General features: G+C 38.1%; 1 protein-coding gene and 1 pseudogene across 1 annotated transcript; one reads left to right on the top strand and one right to left on the bottom strand.

Moving 5' to 3' along the window:
• Positions 1-2,237: 2,237 nt before the first annotated feature.
• LOC126587981 (uncharacterized) lies at positions 2,238-7,323 on the top strand (annotated as a pseudogene).
• A 5,418-nt stretch (positions 7,324-12,741) lies between these two features.
• LOC126587814 (ras-related protein RABA5b-like) lies at positions 12,742-15,168 on the bottom strand. Its single transcript, XM_050252887.1, has 2 exons — positions 14,726-15,168; positions 12,742-13,261 (listed from the first exon to the last, which is right to left on the bottom strand). The coding sequence occupies exons 1-2, from the start codon at positions 15,054-15,056 to the stop codon at positions 12,945-12,947; spliced, it is 648 nt and encodes a 215-aa protein (XP_050108844.1). The 5' UTR covers positions 15,057-15,168; the 3' UTR covers positions 12,742-12,944.
• Between the last annotated feature and the right edge of the window lie 947 nt (positions 15,169-16,115).

Below are 16,115 nucleotides of genomic sequence, written 5' to 3'. Positions count from 1 at the left end.
TTTTGAATGTGCATTTTGGAGGCAACATTTTATACTTCAAGCCGAAAATGTTATTTATAGGATAATGAGATGGTGAATTTTAGGCCCAAAAGATAGGCCTATCAATTCTGTCCAGTTTAATATGTAATGAACCTGCAGGCCCAAAGATAGGCCTATCAATCGTGGCGGCTATTGTTGTTGTGGTTGTCCTTCGAGGATGATGTAACCTTTCTCTTACTCGACTATGGGGTTCGTGCTAGTGTGATCACAGGCATTTTGGGGGGGGGGACATATCATGTTATTTTATGGCGTGGAGCTTTGCAGCGTTAGCAGCTACTGGGATTTTAGCTTCTTAAGGTTTTTTTGTTTTTTTGTTTTATGTTTTCTATGTGCTAGACTTTACAGTTTAGGTTTTTGTGTGTGTTTTCAGTGTACAAGGTTAGGGATGGGCAACGGTTATGGCGGGCGGGTTACAGCGATTATTTACCCATAACCGTTTATGTTCATACCCGCATAACCGTTTACCCGTTGGGTAATTACATAAATGGTTATACCCATAACCATAACCGTTTATAAACGGTTATCCATACCCATAACCGTGTACCCATTTACCTATAACCATTTACCCATTTAACCATAACCATAACTATTTACCCGTTTACCCGTTTTTTCGCCCGTTTATCCTTTTTTGTACCCATTTACCTTTTTTTTTCGCCCGTCTACATTATTTTTTTTAACAATTTGAAAATTACAAAAGAAAATTTTGTCATAATTTTAATTTTCTGACAATTAAACACCATTATAAGTACATTTTAACAAACATTTCCCTATTTTAATCATTTAAATCCTCATATAATTCCAATAATTGAAATAATAGTTTACGAACGTTATTTTTCTGTATAGCAACTAATAAATTATGGAAGTTCAGGAACCTGAGAAAATTGAGCCTAAAGGAAGAGTAAAAGTAGAGCTTTTTTATTTCTGAATTCCCAAATGATTTTTAAAGCAACAGACCCTTTAGCAACAACTCATAAATCTATGTTTCTGATAACAAAAAACAACCATACGAAACCAACCAAATTTCATCTAATTCATCACAAAACTGAGTTAACCCTCTATTATTTCATATAATTTCATCTAATTGAAATCTGTGTTTTGAACACGTTCAATCACAAAGTATCATCGACTCGTTGTCACCAAAAGAGGCCTACAAAAGAAATGTATAATTGAATTAGTATGCATAAATTGAATGAGTATCACCAATAACTCCAAAGTAAAAAAAAAAAAATAAATAAAATAAAGATTAGTTTTTACCACATTCACATCAGTATCATCACCGAATGAAGAATCTTCAACACGAGTAGAGTTTGAATCTGGTTCAATAGTAAAAATTAAAATTAGGCTAAAATAGTAAAATTTTGAACATATACATAATTTATATGAAGTTTTACAGTAAGTACCTCGCATCTGACCCCACAACCAGTCTCAAGAACACATGAGTGCTTCCACTGTGCTTGAATGAAGTCGGCTACGGTGTGGACTAATAATCCTACCACCATTACTAAATGAAGACTCTGAAGCTACTGTAGATACAGTGTAGATACAGGAATAGCCAAAATATCTCGTGCTATCTGATGCAAAATAGGATATTTAATCTCATTTGTCTTTCACCACAACAATATATCAAAAATTTTGAGTCCTAGGCAAGACTATTTGGGTTATACTTTGTAACAAGGCTCCAAGCTGACTCTGGGCCTTTTTGTCCGTTGGTAATGTATTTTACCATTTGACCCAAAAAAAAAAGGAGCACAAACTTGATCAAAGTGTGAATTATACCTAAATAACGCATAAAGTGAAAGTATATCTAGCGTAAGTTTAGAAATGTTTGCTAACCATTTGTTGTTTGTACCTTTCATTTCTACATTCTCTTTTTTAATTACCCTTTTGCAAAGTTGTATGATGACCAACGGTTTATTTTTGAGATCGTTTAAGTCTTCAATACTTGATTATTAGAATGTGCTAATCTTTTGAAAAGAGTAATTCACATTAAACCATTAAACGTTGAACCAAATTATAAAACGATGAACTCGATTTATGAAAGTTAGGTAATTTATTATTTTACCGTAGATGAATTAATGGTTCATTGTAAAAATGTTAATGAAAACCAAGTAATTCGATGTTTTCTGATTCGCTTGCATTGCCATATATGCCTTCACATCTGCACAGGATTCCCTCTCTTCTATCCCTCTAAATTTTTGTAATAAAATAATGAAATAATAAAATAATAAAAAAAACTCAGACAGACGAACACGAACAATCCCTGTCGCTGCGCTTCGTGATCTTCGTCTTCGCAAATCGCGAATGGAGTCGATACAAAGCAAAGTGGAGGCATGGATCAAGGAGCAGCATGCCAAGCTCCTCAAGGTCTCTTGGTGCCCACTGCAGTGGAGGATGAAGTGGCCATGGCTTTTCAAGGAGGGCGACCGGGAGCACCGCCGCAGGATCCACCAGGAGTACGAGGGCTGCCGCAAGCAGCTCCACGATCTCTGCGCCGCCGTCAAGGTCGACTCCGTCTCTGACCTCCAGGACATTCTCTGCTGCATGGTCCTCTCCGAGTGCGTTTACAAGGTCAGTGAAAAAAAAGTGAAAAGCTTTCTATCTCTCTCTCGCGCATTTGATCAAACACCTTGTGTGCATTCTTAATGTTGTGATCAAATGCTTCGGATAGAGACCTGCTTCGGACTTGGTTTGGGCTGTGAATAAGTTTAAGTCCGACTTCAGAGGACAAATTGTTTCTCTCGAGCGTGTTCAGCCCTCTTCGGATCACGTTCCGCACAGGTGTTTGATTTTTTCGGTTACTTGGAGTGTTCGATTTGAAAGTTTGAGTCTTGGGGTCGATTGTTTAGCTGCTTTGCGTTTTGATGTTTGCAGTTATTTGTTGGCGGAATCTGGTGATACATTGTTTGCTTCCTTCACTGGAACCAAGCAGTACAAGTAAGAATCGTTTGAGTTTGATGTAATTCGTTGAGAATTTCTATTCGCTACGGCGATAATGATTGTTCATTTGCTTGTTTGTTTGTTTTTATATTGCGAAGGGATGTGATGACAGATGCAAACATATTTCAAGGTGCTATATTTCATGAGGATGTAGCGGAGGATACTAATGGGACTGAAACTACTAATCCACCTGAAAACCGAAAAGGAAATGGAGAACATTTGTGGAATCCTCTTGAATCAAAAGCGAATAAAGCTAAACCTGCCGCACATCAGGTATGATTGCATCCCACCCACAAAACCACGCGCTCTTGTGTATGATGCGTCCATATGATTTTCTAACATGCTATCTTTTCAAATTTACCCTTAGGGGTTCTTGGCTCGTGCTAAAGGGATACCTGCTTTGGAGTTGTACAGGCTTGCTCAAAAGAAAAACCGGAACCTTGTCTTATGTGGTCACTCACTTGGTGGAGCAGTAAGTTCGTTAACTTCTTTTCTTAACAGCGGAAATGTTAGTGATTGCTTTTATTGTTATTGGTTGGAACCTCATACTATCTTCGCTCTTTGGATAATGTAGGTAGCAGTGTTAGCTACCCTTTCTATTTTGAGGGTGGTTGCTGCTTCTTCTTCTTCATTAAAGGAGAATGGAAATGTTAAAGTCAAATGTATCACATTTTCCCAGCCCCCTGTTGGGAATGCAGCTTTAAGAGAGTAGGTTTCTTGCCCTTTTTCAACTGTCTTTTTTGGTATTTCAGAGTTAGCGAAGAATACTATTGTTGATATTCTCTTATACCAACATAACTAAATCTATGTTCTTTTTATCCTTTTCTGTTGTAGTTATGTTAGTAGAGAGGGATGGCAACATTACTTCAAGAGTTACTGCATTCCAGAAGATCTGGTGCCTCGCATCTTGTCTCCTGCTTATTTTCATCATTATAGTGCACAATCTCGTTCAGTGCCCGCTGAAACCGAAACTACCAGCATATCCATGTTAAAAAGTGAGGAAGCAGTAGGAAAAGGAAAAGAGAATGATGGCGAACAGTTGGTTCTGGGTTTGGGACCTGTTCAGACTTATATGTGGAGACTCTCGAAGCTTGTTCCCTTAGAAGGCATAAGAAGACAATTCAACAAGTATAGAGGAAAGAAAGTTTATTCTGTCGAGGCATCTTCTCAGTCAGATTATGTAGCAGCAACTGTAGTAGATGATGACATGGTAGAACCAGTCTCTTGAAATACAAGAAGGTTCTGATGGTATATCTCTTAAACCTATCTCTGACACTGATAAAGAGCCACCGTATGTGGTACCAAGTGGGAAGTCAGCTAGAAAAAGCTCCACAAAAAATGGGGATGACAGCACATGGCGCAGAGTGCCTTATTTACCTTCGTATGTACCATTCGGGGAGGTATTATAGTACAAACTAGAAACCCGTATTTAATATTCTTCAAGCTGAGGTGCATGCATGTGAGGATGTAAAGTAGCGCAAACTATGCAACGTGTGTTAGTCTGTTGCTATTAGTATATATTTTGTGTGTCTTCCACTCCCTGGATCCCTAATCTTAGATTTGTTTTGCAATTGTTGAGTTGCTTCTGATTTTGGTACATATTGGCTTTGTCTGCAGTGAGCTGTATGCTAAAGTAGTTAATTGGCAGTCCTCACTAGCTACTTTTTTAATCATTAAAGATGTTGTCTCCTAAGTCGTAACCCAACCTTTATGCCTGGATAAAAACATATTTAGCAATTGGCATCTCTCTGTTTTCCTGTTGGGAAACAACTATTTTTGTACTTCAAGGTGATTTTTGTTGTGCATGAAGGCATTATTTGCTCTCTATGATGATGATTTTTTTTATTTTTTTATTTTGGTGCTTTTGTAACTTCCTTTACTGTTGTCAACTGAACTCATCTGAAATTCTTTTATGTTGTGCCAGCTATATCTCTTGGAAAATTCGTCAGTGAAGTCACTATCAGATGCGGAGTACTCAAATTTGACATCGGTAGGTGCTTCCTTTGCTTGACCATCAGTTCTTTCTCTGTCTTTTTTTGGATTATACATTAGTTTCTGCTTACAGTTTTTCTTGTTCACACGTAGATGTTAGTTGTAGTAGTGTGGAATTTCTCATTTTATTTGCTTTCTTCTGGCAAAGACATTTTCAGGTCAGATCTGTTATTGCGGAACTGAGGGAACGATTTCAATCACATTCAATGAAGTCATATAGGTTTCGGTTCCAGAGGTAACAAATGATTCTACCTTACAAAATTTATCTCTTGTTTATCCGATTTTTTGTCGACCTGCTGCAATATCTTTTCTTCCCATATTGGTGGTGTGACACTGGTTTGAAGGATTGTGTTTAACTAATACATCTAGGTTATGTTTGCCTTTTGTTTATCTTCTTGCTTTCCTTACAAAATAATCCTTACAAATATCAAATCACATTTTGACCTATGTCAGTGACCAAGCACTTAACACATGAATATAACAAATGATGTAAATTTACATCCAGGAATGAGACAAGGTGTAGTGTGGTTTGGTCAGGGCATCTAGTTGAATTTCTTCCGCATTGAATGTGGGATTCAGCATCTAGTTTGAAAATGCAATCTCATGTCTTCACTTAGACCTTGTTGTAACTTTTCTTCCATTTCTTACTTGATTTGACCTTTTTGCCTTACAGAATCTATGACCTGTGCATGAAAGACGATACGTCACCTTTTCCAGCCATAGAGCAACTACAGCAGTTTCCACATCTACAGCAGTGGCTTGGTCTTGCAGCTGCAGGAACTGTGGAGCTTGGGCATATTGTTGAGTCTCCAGTTATTCGGACAGCTACTTCAGTTGCTCCTCTTGGATGGAATAGCATACCCGGCGAGAAGAATGGAGAGCCCTTAAAAGTTGATATCACTGGTTTTGGATTGCATCTTTGTACGCTTGTGCATGCCCAAGTGAATGGTAACTGGTACTGTTCTGTGCAACTGTATTACAACCTCCACCGATGACTCTAATCTCAATGCAGTCAATTATTTATATTTGTGTAACATTGTATCATCATTTAGGTGTTCAACAACAGTGGAATCCTTTCCTTCAACCCCAACTTATTCTTCAAATTATGGAGAAAAGCTGGAACTACAAAAAATGCGAGTCTTAGTTGGAGCTCCATTGAAACAGCCACCAAAATATCAGATGGAAGCAGATTCAATGATGCGTGTGTTTTCTTGATTCCAACACAGCTAATCTTAATAGGGAGCACACTTCAGGACCATTTGATGAGGAAAAGTCCATACGTCATGAAGGCTTAAGTGAATTTTTCATATTTTGTACCAGTGACTTTACCAGTCTCTAAAGAGGTCCATGTGAGAACTCGCAGGGTGCGATTACTTGGTCTTGAGGTATTGATGCTTTAATTCTTGGTCAAAAAAAGTTGTCTTATATATTTATTTCATGTAGTTGCTCACATGATTTATTGCCCATGTAGGGAGCCAAAAAGACTTCCCTTTTTAAGGCAATGTTATCCCAAGGCAAAATTACCAATATTACCAATATTGAAAATCTGCTTCTAGAAACTAACGCCCAAGAAGGTATTTTTCGGGGTTTATACTTCTGTGATTCTGCAGGGGTAAATTTACAGGTATTTTCTCCTTCCATGATAAAGAATTCTCCCAGTTGAGGGTATCAACTCTCTTCGTCAAGTAGTCCATCATATGCTTCGTAGCCACGAGGAAGCTGCATTGCAGGTAAATAAACTTTTCACCATTCCTAATTTGCAATGGGGTTTTGCTGCTCTCAAGATTTGTTGCCTACTGTTTCACTGTCATATATGCTTCTGTGGACGGGTGTGGTAGTGGTGTAAATACCATTTTATCTACTAAATTTATTCACGAGTACTAAAATTTTTTTCGATTTGAAGGAACTTGCAAGAGATGGGCTTTTGGTGGAAGTGGCACGAGAGCGTGCAATCGCTATGGGACGTGATTCACAAGCCAAGTCAAATTCTCTTGCATCTGCAGCCGCGGGTGCTTCCCTCGGAGCCGGTCTTGGCATTGTCTTGGCTGTTGTCATGGGAGCAGCATCCGCCTTGAGGAAGCCTTAGAGAACTCACGTCCCCGTAATCTATGCGATGCAATCCGTTGTTTCAAGTTAGTAGTGGTAGTTACAGGCCATTTTTTCATTTTTATTGCTCTTAAATTTATTAGAGGTTACAAAATAGGTCTTCTTGTAGACGGGAAATGTCCTCCCGAATACTTTTTAATTTCTTTTAGCTTGTTTTGCATGTACAGATAAATTTATTTTGATAGATTGTACCTTGTTTCTGATATTGACTATATTTCTCTGAATATAACAAAAAAAATCATTGACCAATTGGAAGAGTTTGTAATTTAGTTGGTTAAGAACATTTAAACTTGCATAAGAGATCCCGAGTTTGATTTGTAAGTTGGACTGGTGTTTCTGATTCCAACAGTAAAATTTCTAAATCCGAACCCGAAGATTCTGAAAAATTAGAATGGAAATTGGGATGCAATTGGAAGTTTCGAGAATTCCATTGCTTACGATTTTTTATATTTATTACTTCAAATTATGTATTTTGTAATCAATTTTTGTATTTTATTGTTAGTTTTGGATACATTTTATTCATTGAATTTATACATAAGCATTTACCAAATATTAAGAAAGAACAATAAATTGCATGTACGGAAAAGTTAGAGAATATTAAAAAACTTATCAAATATATGAGTTTCTAAATTATGTTCTGAAATTTACGAGATTACTCTGATTCCGAAATTTCCAAATAAGCTGAAAATTCTTAATTTGAAAATTGTTATCTGATTTTGAAATTTTGGAACGGAAATTGAAAGCGTTGTTTTTTATCCAATCCTAAACACGCTTACTCCCCCCCCCCCCCAAATAATATTTGCATCCATCCAAATATATAATGATTTTTTTTTTTGTTAAATAGAGGAGCTAAAAGCCCGACAATAGAGAAACAACAAAATAATGTTGTGAGGTTGAGAGACTCCAGAAATATCGGACAATAATAATTGCTTACAAGAAGATGGAGCTTGCTCAAAATAGACCATACTCAAGGGATGGGAGAGACTTAGGTTGGCTAACTCATCAGCAATAAAATTCATTTCACAATAAATATGATGAATATTACATTTTCAATCATGCAGTGACATTGAACGGCAAGCTTGAATCAATTCACCAATAGGAGGATTATCAATGGCCCATATGATATCAGCTGGACAGCAATTGCAGTATCAGACTTCACCAAAAGACGCCAAACCCCTTTATTCCAAGCAAGTTGTAATCCAAAAAAGATTCCCCAAATTTCAGCGTTGAGAATCTCCCCACGTCTAAGTTTAACACAAAACCCAACATCCCAAGCTCCAAAAGAAGATCCACAAAGGTAACCGTAGTGGGGTTCCCAACTAAGAAAAGCAAGGGCTCTAGGTGCCTTATGAGAAGTAATAATATTTTCTTGCAACCATTCATGACAATAAGTGAGAATAATAATTTTAGGATCACTGGGAAGACAAAATCACTTTCAAAAATGCTCTTATTTCGCCAATGCCAAATGAACTAGTAGGTGACACAAAACACAAGACGTTAATCAAAATGGTCGAGGAAGAAAGCCTTAGAAGAAAAATTATTATGCAACCATTCCAAGATATCCCCGGGATCGAAAAAAATTTGGAACATTGAGACTTTGTCATACCTGAACACCAATAGGACAATCTCTGTATACATGCACAATAGACTCACAAACGCTACATTTGTAAGTAATGCGCTACATTTGCAAGTAATGTCATTGTTATTTTTTTAATTAATTTTGGATCTACAATTTTACCCCTTTATAATTGAAAAATGAATCTTATCTCCTTATTTGTACTATTTCTTTCTCTCTTCCTTCTCATTCCTACCCATGTTTCTCTCCCCTCTCTCTCTCTCTCTCTCTCTCTCTCTCTCTCATCCCCTGTCTCATCCTTCATCATTCCCTCTTATATTTCTTCTTCATACTTCTCTCTCCCCCTCATCCTCTTCTTCTTCATATTGTTCCCTAAACTTATGAGTTTTTTTTCTTTTCTAAGAACAATTGAGATTTTTGGTTTTCTAATTTAGTATTTTTGAAAGATTTGATTTTGAGGTTTTGATTGATTTGGATTAGGCCTAGCAAACGGGTCGTGTCATTTTCGTGTAACACCTGTTATCTTAACGGGTCGTATCGTGTCACACCCGTTATCTTAACGGGTCCTTAACAGGTCGGGTCACTTGACCCGACCCGTTAAGAAAATATTTTTTTTTCTTAAATTTGCATGACCCTTTGGATGCATGAATTTTTTTTTTTTAATTGATATTGCAGAAGAGCAAGAATTTTAAAACGGATCTTGCAAAAATGCTAGAATTTTGAAAAACATCTTGCAATAACTGCATGAATTGTGAAACTGATCTTGTAAAAGTGCATAAGTTTTTTAAATTGGTCTTGGTGAAGTGCTTGAATTAAGAAATTGATCTTGCAAAAGTGCATAAATTAATTTTTACGGATCTAAAATCAGTTTGAAGTTTTATAAATGGTGTTAGTTTGTAGTTTTGTCTCTCCTTGAATGATTCAAAACTAGTGGACTTCTATCAAATGTATTTTGTGTTTTTGTCTCTATAGTTAAAGCTTACAATTACACATACATCCAAATTATGAGACTATTTTGGAGAGAAACCAAACTTTTTTATTAGGCAAATTACATTTTACCCCCTCTGGTTTAGAATCAATTTCAATTTCATACACGTCACATCCCGGCCCGGGTCCACCACATCCCGGGCCCACTCTACCACCGTAGCACGATATTGTCCGCTTTGGGCTTACCATTCCCTCACGGTTTTGTTTTTGGGAACTCACGTGCAACTTCCCAGTGGGTTACCCATCCTGGGAGTGCTCTGGCCTCCTTCTCGCTTAACTTCGGAGTTCCTACGGAACCCAAAGCCAGTGAGCTCCCAAAATGCCTCATGCTAGGTAGGGATGGGAATATACATTTAAGGATCACTCCCCTGGGCGATGTGGGATGTTACAATCCACCCCCCTTAGGGGTCCGACGTCCTCGTCGGCACACTTCTGACCAGGGATTGGCTCTGATACCATTTGTCACATCCCAGCCTGGGTCCACCACATACCGGGCTCGCTCTACCACCGTAGCATGATATTGTCCGCTTTGGGCTTACCATTCCCTCACGGTTTTGTTTTTGGGAACTCACGAGCAACTTCCCAGTGGGTCACCCATCCTGGGAGTGTTCTGGCCTCCTTCTTTATTGTGACATCCCACATCGCCCAGGGGAGTGATCCTTAAATGTATATTCTCATCCCTACCTAGCACGAGGCCTTTTGGGAGCTCACTGGCTTCGGGTTCCGTAGGAACTCCGAAGTTAAGCGAGAAGGGGGCCAGAGCACTCCCAGGATAGGTGACCTACTCAAAAGTTGCTCTTGAGTTCCCAAAAACAAAACCGTGAGGGCGTGGTCGGGGCCCAAAGCGGACAATATCATGCTATGGTAGTGGAGATGGCCCGGGAAGTGGTCCGCCCTGGGCTGTGATGTGATAAATGGTATCAGAGCCAATCCCTGGCCGGAAGTGTGCCGACGAGGACGTCGGGCCCCTAAGGGGGGTGGATGTATATTCTCATCCCTACCTAACACGAGGCTTTTTGGGAGCTCACTAGCTTCGGGTTCCGTAGGAACTCCGAAGTTAAGCAAGAAGGAGGCCAGAGCACTCCCAGGATGGGTGACCCACTAGGAAGTTGCTCGTGAGTTCCTAGAAACAAAACCGTGAGGGTGTAGTCGGGGCCCAAAGAGGACAATACCGTGCTACGGTGGTGGAGCGGGCCTGGGAAGTGATCCGCCCCGGGCCGGGATATGACAATACATATGTTAGAAAATCCGTTAAGTGATGACGTGGCAAATATGAGATTCACATTTGTGCCACGTGGCCAAAAATTTTTTTTTATGCATTTAAAATATAATAATTTACCCTACTTTAAAAATAAAAAAAATCAAACCCAGAAACCCATCTTCCCCCCGACCCACCTCCCTTTCCTCCACTCTCTTCATCTCCCCTCCCATCCAAAAATCCACCCCACCCCCGCCTTGCCCGCAACCCCCCCCCCCACCCCCACCCCAAAAAACCCTGATTTTTTGTAGGAAGAACAACACTCCTTCGATTGCCAAATACCAAAATTCCCTTCCGATGTTGTTGGCTACATCTCATGGGTCTGATCGAAGCCAATTCAAGGTTAGAATGAGAGAAGGAGGAGGAAGAGAAAGAGATGGAGGAAGTCACCGGAAATAGGTGGGTGGGGTGGGGGGGTCGCAAGGGAGGTGGGGGTGGGGTGGGATGGGGTGGGTTTCTGGATGGGAGGGGAGGTGAAGAGAGTGGAGGAGAGGGAGGTGGGTTGGGGGGAAGATGGGTTTCTGGGTTTTATTTTATTTTAAGTAGGGTAAATTATTATATTTTAAATGCATAAAAATTATTATTTTTGCCATGTGGCACAAATTTGGCAGCCACGTTAACATAAATGTGGATTCCATATTTGTCACGTCATTACTTAACGGATTTTCTGACGGATGTATGAAATTGAAATAAAATGATAAGTAAATGTATGAAATTGAAATGTTTTAAAGATGTTGTAAGAAATTGAAATCGACCCTAAACCTGAGGGGTAAAATGTAATTTGCCATTTTTATTTATTTCAAATAGGGACAATACTCATTCATGTGGCGAGTGATGTCATGCTTATTTTTTAATTGTTTTTTCATATACAATTTTACTCCTCTGTCAACTTATTTGTATAATTTCTTTCCCTTTCCTCATTTTTCTTCTTCGTTCTTTTCTCTCTCTCTTCCTCCTCCTTCGTCCATTTTTTTCTCTCCCGACTCCTCTTTTTTCCTATTTTCTTTCTCTTTCAATCTCTCCTCCTTTTCCATTCTCTTTTATTTCTTATTCCTACTTCTCTCTTTCTCCCTCCTTGTCTTCTTCTTTATATTATTTCCTAGATTTATGAGTGTCCTTTTTCTTTTCTAAGAACGATTTTTTGTTTTTGAGTTTAGTATTTTTTTTATATAGTATTTGAATTTGATGTTTTGATTGATTTGGAGGCAAGAATTTTGAAACTGATCTTACAGAAATACTAAAATTTTGAAACTTACCATGCATAAGTGCTACAAGTTTTGAAACTAATTTTGCTGAAGTGATAGATTTTTGAACTGAACTTGAGAAGTGCAAAAAATTTTGAAAATTGATCATGCATAAGTGCTGGAAATTTAAAACTGATCATGCAGAAATGTTGAAATTTTAAAACTAATCTTGCAGAAGTATTGGAATTTTGTAACTGGTCTTGCAAAAGTGCATGTGAAACTGATCTTGCAAAAGTGCATAGAATTTTGAGACCAGTCTTGCAAAATGGCATGAATTGTGAAACTAAACTTGCAAAAATTATTTTTACTGATTTAAAATCAATTTGAAGTTTTGGTTGAATCTTATGAAATGTACTTTGTGTTTTTGTCTCTATCTCTATACATAAAGCTCCTTGATGATTTTTTTCTTTCTATTTTGCAATCTTGTAATTTAAATAGTTTAATTTGAAGATAATACAGCCCAATAGGTCCGATGGCCTCCAATAAATTAAAATAATAATACAACCGAACCAAAGCTAAACAAAATCCTCAAAAAAATCCAAAACTGTTCAAAAAAATCAGATTGTGGAAGAATTATATTGGTGTTTTCCACAATGGTAGGATATGTAATGTATGCTTCTTTTCATACTTGTGAATGTACTCTCAGGATTCACAACACAACACAGTAATAAGAGCTTGAAATTTAAGAAAACTATGAAAATAGTCTTATAAATATAGCTAATCCCCCAATCACAGGTTTTTGAATGGCATGCGTGGGGTAAAACGAACACTCTAAAGAGAAACGTAAAACCGAAGGAAATAGGGATCATCCACCACAACAAGAGAGATTCATCCTGCTTTTCGAGTCTGCCCCGTTTTTCACCAGGCTTACTCGGTTTACAGACAACTCGGCCTTGTAGGAATCAGAATTTAGGATTTTCCTGCTGACATTGTTGTAAATCTCCCGGATAACTATCTCAAAAGCGGTTTGAACGTTGGTGGAATTAAGTGCAGAAGTCTCCATGAAGAATAGCCCTTCTTCCTCAGCCAGGCTTTTGCCATCTTCCATGCTCACAGCCCTAATATCCTCCAAATCACATTTGTTTCCTACCAACATCTTTGCTACGGTTGTTTCACAATGAGCTGCGTAATCATTCAATTAAGTGTTAACGGTCTAACACTCGATAAATTAGAAATATGAATATGAATGTCAAAATGATCAGAAGATTGTGAATGCTAATGAAATTACCAAGTACCTACCTAAAAAGTTAGACAAAAACTGCAAACTAAGGGGTTAAAACAACACTTTCAATAAGCAACTTAATGAGTCCAAAGTATTAGCCACTGAATTACTCTAAGTTACATCGATTATGTAAACGAACAAAACTTCTACAGTTCGCATTTGTTAGGGGGGATATTTCTGTAAGAAACGTCAGCTGTGGAACAGAATAAAATAAGCATTCAATCAATTCCTTATGCTGCACTAAATCATGTCAAGTACATTGCACAATTTGAACTTAGAAACCTAAGCGTTCTAAGGTATGTCTATTTTCTTTTATCGGGTCCAATAGGGCCCGAGGGCAAAAGGAAAAACCTAAATCAGAACCAACCTGGCTTCAGCAAGCAGAAAACAAACTCCCATGTTGGGGCCAGCCTGCAACCGGTGCAACCAAAGCTACACTTATGGCCCAAGCTGGGGTCAGGTTCTAAGGTAGGTATAAAGTTCTAACATTAATGAAAAAATGTTGAATAACTTGGAAGTAGTTGCCCTTCAATTTGAATAAACAAACCACCATGTTAAGCAATCCACAAATCACAACACCCTGAATTGCTACCTAAATGCTTGACCTAACCTAATAAATGTTCAACAGCAATAATATCCAAGTTTTGCTCCCTAAGAAGACCACATTATATACGACACATTCCCTATTCACACTGCCACCACATGCCAGCCACAAAATCAGTAGCATTTCATTTGGGGTTTCTCATATCTGCACAAAGTTGTTTAAAGTGGCAACCAAACTGTTGAAATGTGTGCCGAAATGTGCTGCACAAACTCAAAAATTAAGGAACAATATTACCAGGAAACGAAGAATAAAAAATGCAACACAGACTATTATTACCACACCCATAAAAGTCTGCCCTTTTTCTCAGTACACCCATTTCAGGGAAGAAGAACATGTTCCCAAGTATTTAGAAGCTTTCTATTCCCATTATACAAAAACAAATTGTCATTTCTTTACTCTACTAGCACAATGTATAATCAGAACTAGACCAATTGAGCAAAAAGATTAGTGGAAATATAATAAACCAAATATGGCCTCCAAAATTTCATTGACCAAAGATAAGTAGACAACCATATCTTACAAAACCCACTAGTAACTCTTCCTTTTCCTACATTTTCTCACCAACCAAACAGAAAAAACTCAACCATAACAAAAGGGGTAAGCAAAAATTTACTGGTAAAGATAAACACAGCTAAAACAATCACCCTCTGCTAATGAAAACTCATAGCATCAACCAAACAAAATTACCAATCTTTAACAAAAGGGTTTCTCACCAACCAAACAGAAAAGTGTTTAACAAAAGGGCCATGCAAAAACGTACTAGTAAGCTCATCGAGCCAGCGCTTGACGCTCTCAAAGGTGGTCTTCCTACTGATGTCGTACACAATCAGGGCGCCGACAGCGCCTCTGTAGTAAGCAGAGGTGACGGCCCTGAAGCGCTCTTGGCCGGCGGTGTCCCAGATCTGAGCCTTGATCATTTTTCCGTCGATTTCCAACTCCTGGGTCAGAAACTCGACCCCAATTGTGGCCTTGTTGTTGGGGTCGAACTCGTTGCGGGCGAACCGCGAGAGGAGGTTCGACTTGCCCACCGCCGAGTCGCCTATCAGCACCACCTTGAACAAGTACTCCTCTCCGCCGAGCCCTTCCTCCATTGGGTCACTCTCTCTGCGAGTATTCTTCGGACTGAATTGCTTGGACTTTTTTTTGGAAAGGAAAGGTGTTTTTTGTGTGTGTATACATGCGTGCAAGTTCGGGTTAGTTTTGTAGTGCTAGAAATTAGCTTAGGACAATGCTGCGTAATTGGCGGGTTAATAAAATGATTTTTCCCCCCTCTCTTTTCGGTGTTAATATATAATTTTTTTTAGAGATAATACAAGGAAACTAAATTTGTAGATTAAATTTGCAAATTAAATAATGTGTCACCAATAAAAATGAGCATATTTATCAACAGTTAAGTAATAGTTCAACCATCAAATTCCATGTCATTTAGTTTGCAAAATTTGTTTACAAATTTAGTCCCCTAGCATTACCCTAAGTAATAATTCAATCATCAAGTTCCAAGTCATTGAGTTTTCAAAATTTTTTCTACAAATTTAGACTCTCTAGCATTACCCATTAAAAAATGGGTAATGATATGTAGGCTAAATTTGTAAACAAAATTTGCAAACTAAATGACATGGAAGTTGATGGTTGGACTATTACTTAAGCGTTGATAAACGCAGTTATTTCTATTGGAGATATATCATTTAATTTGTAAGTTTTGTCTACAGATTTAATCTCCCTAGCATTACTCTTTTTTTATATGTTGAATTTCGGGGTTTGCCCTTGACTTTGCTGAGTGAGAGAAACTTATCTGCTAGAAATGATCCACGATGATGGTGTTTTAAGTCGATTACATGATGTCATGTGTTTCAATTTGTAAGGAAAATTTCACAAAACCACTTCAATTATGGGATGAACCGCAATCCATATCTTTTTTTTTTTTTTAACATTGCAATGTCATACATTAACCTACAAATTTGTTGCAATTTTAGACCTTCGTTAAAAAAATTGTCAATTTGTCTGTTAATTCTTGACATGGTAGGCACATGACCCGCTCTCTTGCCCAATTGGATTAAAAAGGTAAAAAATCTCTCACAATTCAATTCTCTCTCTCGTCTTTCTCCCAATCCTTTCCAGTGACATCGCCTCCTTTCTTCTCTAAGACCACC

The sequence above is a fragment of the Malus sylvestris genome, chromosome 10 (genome assembly GCF_916048215.2).
Source record: "Malus sylvestris chromosome 10, drMalSylv7.2, whole genome shotgun sequence".
Taxonomy (NCBI): Eukaryota; Viridiplantae; Streptophyta; class Magnoliopsida; order Rosales; family Rosaceae; genus Malus; species Malus sylvestris.
The sequence above is the reverse complement of the archived record's forward strand: the minus strand, read 5'-3'. Positions and strand labels throughout refer to the sequence as shown.

Coding starts and splice junctions, on each gene's coding strand:
- LOC126587814 (XM_050252887.1), bottom strand. CDS start 15,056: ATGGAGGAAGGGCTCGGCGGAGAGGAGTACTTGTTCAAGGTGGTGCTG. Junction 13,262..14,725: donor CTGGCTCGATGAGCTTACTA/GTACGTTTTTGC, acceptor ATGATTACGCAG/CTCATTGTGAAACAACCGTA.